The sequence below is a fragment of the Cyprinodon variegatus genome, unplaced genomic scaffold (genome assembly GCF_000732505.1).
Source record: "Cyprinodon variegatus isolate N-32 unplaced genomic scaffold, C_variegatus-1.0 Scaffold867, whole genome shotgun sequence".
Taxonomy (NCBI): domain Eukaryota; kingdom Metazoa; phylum Chordata; class Actinopteri; order Cyprinodontiformes; family Cyprinodontidae; genus Cyprinodon; species Cyprinodon variegatus.
The window spans coordinates 146223-147396 of NW_015151320.1; the positions used below are offsets into that span (position 1 = coordinate 146223).

The window sequence follows — 1174 nt, forward strand, 5'->3', positions numbered from 1 at the left end:
TTTTCTTTTTTTTTTTTCAATCTTCCGTAAATATCAGCCAAAAAAATGAATATTGTAATATATTGGCTTGAATCGAAAGCATGGGCGGTTCTAGACAGGGGCCAACGGGGGCCAGTGCCCCAGTTGATCATGTTCTGGCCCCTGTACTGAAGATATAATACATAAAGAAATTCTAATGATGATGTGCGCTGGAACAGACATGGTTACTGATGGGTCCTTTGGATCTATTTGCAAGACTTTCCATATATGCCCTTTATTTTATATTTTTATTACTGTTTCTCCTCTTAATACTTTTTAGATTTACAACCTCTAATAGCCCAGCAGCTATCAAAGCCTCATCTATTACGCCTCAGCAGTAAAACGGATCATTCTGTATGAAAAAGAAGCCAAACTCTGATTTCTAAAACTGATCAGAAGAGCAGTTTCTGCAGCGCGTTTAAAGGTCTTTAAAGGTTTAATGGTGAATTAATCCCCCTGATTCTTCCTCCTGCAGCTGCAGCATCTGGCTCCAGAAAGCTTCACCAGCTACAGTCACCTCAGCAACAGCATCAGCAGCCATCTGGACTCCTCACCTGAGAGCAGCGAGGCGGGGGCTGATTTGACCCTGGCTCGTAATGGTAAGCTCCTCCCCCCCATGGATAATGATGATGATGCCTTCTGAGGGTTTTTCTTCTTTTTTTATTTTGCATTAAACTGCTTCTGGTTATGAACATACGGATGCTTCCAATCAAACAGAAAGAAAACTGACCCCACACTGGAAAAATGATCTAGAAATTAGTAAAAATGTCTTAAATTAAGTATTTTACCCTTAATTTAAGTAGGTAAATGAGATAGTTTGCCTTTGGGATGAGTAATTTTACTCTTAAATATAGATAATTAGATAATATGCACTTGAAATAAGACAAACCAATTGGGATTTCTTATTTTAAATGTAAATTTTCTTGTTCTATTGGCAAAACGCCTCACTTTTACATCCTTAATCCAAGAACAAATGCACTTATTTTAAGAAAACATGAATTATCTAGATTTAGATTTTTTTCCAGTGCAGCTGATAGAAAGTTCTTCATATTAGATGTTATTTCAGTCACATTAAAATACATTACAATATCTGCACTTAACAAACAACAATAAAGAAATATACACTTAAAATAAGAGTGGATTAAATCTAAAAGTG

The 1174-nt window shown here is 36.1% G+C and overlaps 1 protein-coding gene across 1 annotated transcript in view; it reads left to right on the top strand.

Annotated features, from left to right (window-relative positions):
• kif19 (kinesin family member 19) overlaps positions 1-1174 on the top strand; it is a 38178-nt gene that overhangs the window by 30087 nt on the left and 6917 nt on the right. Inside the window, exon 14 of the mRNA XM_015397499.1 lies at positions 494-617. Within this exon, the coding sequence (XP_015252985.1) occupies positions 494-617 (124 nt within the window). The remainder of the gene's footprint in view (positions 1-493; positions 618-1174) is intronic.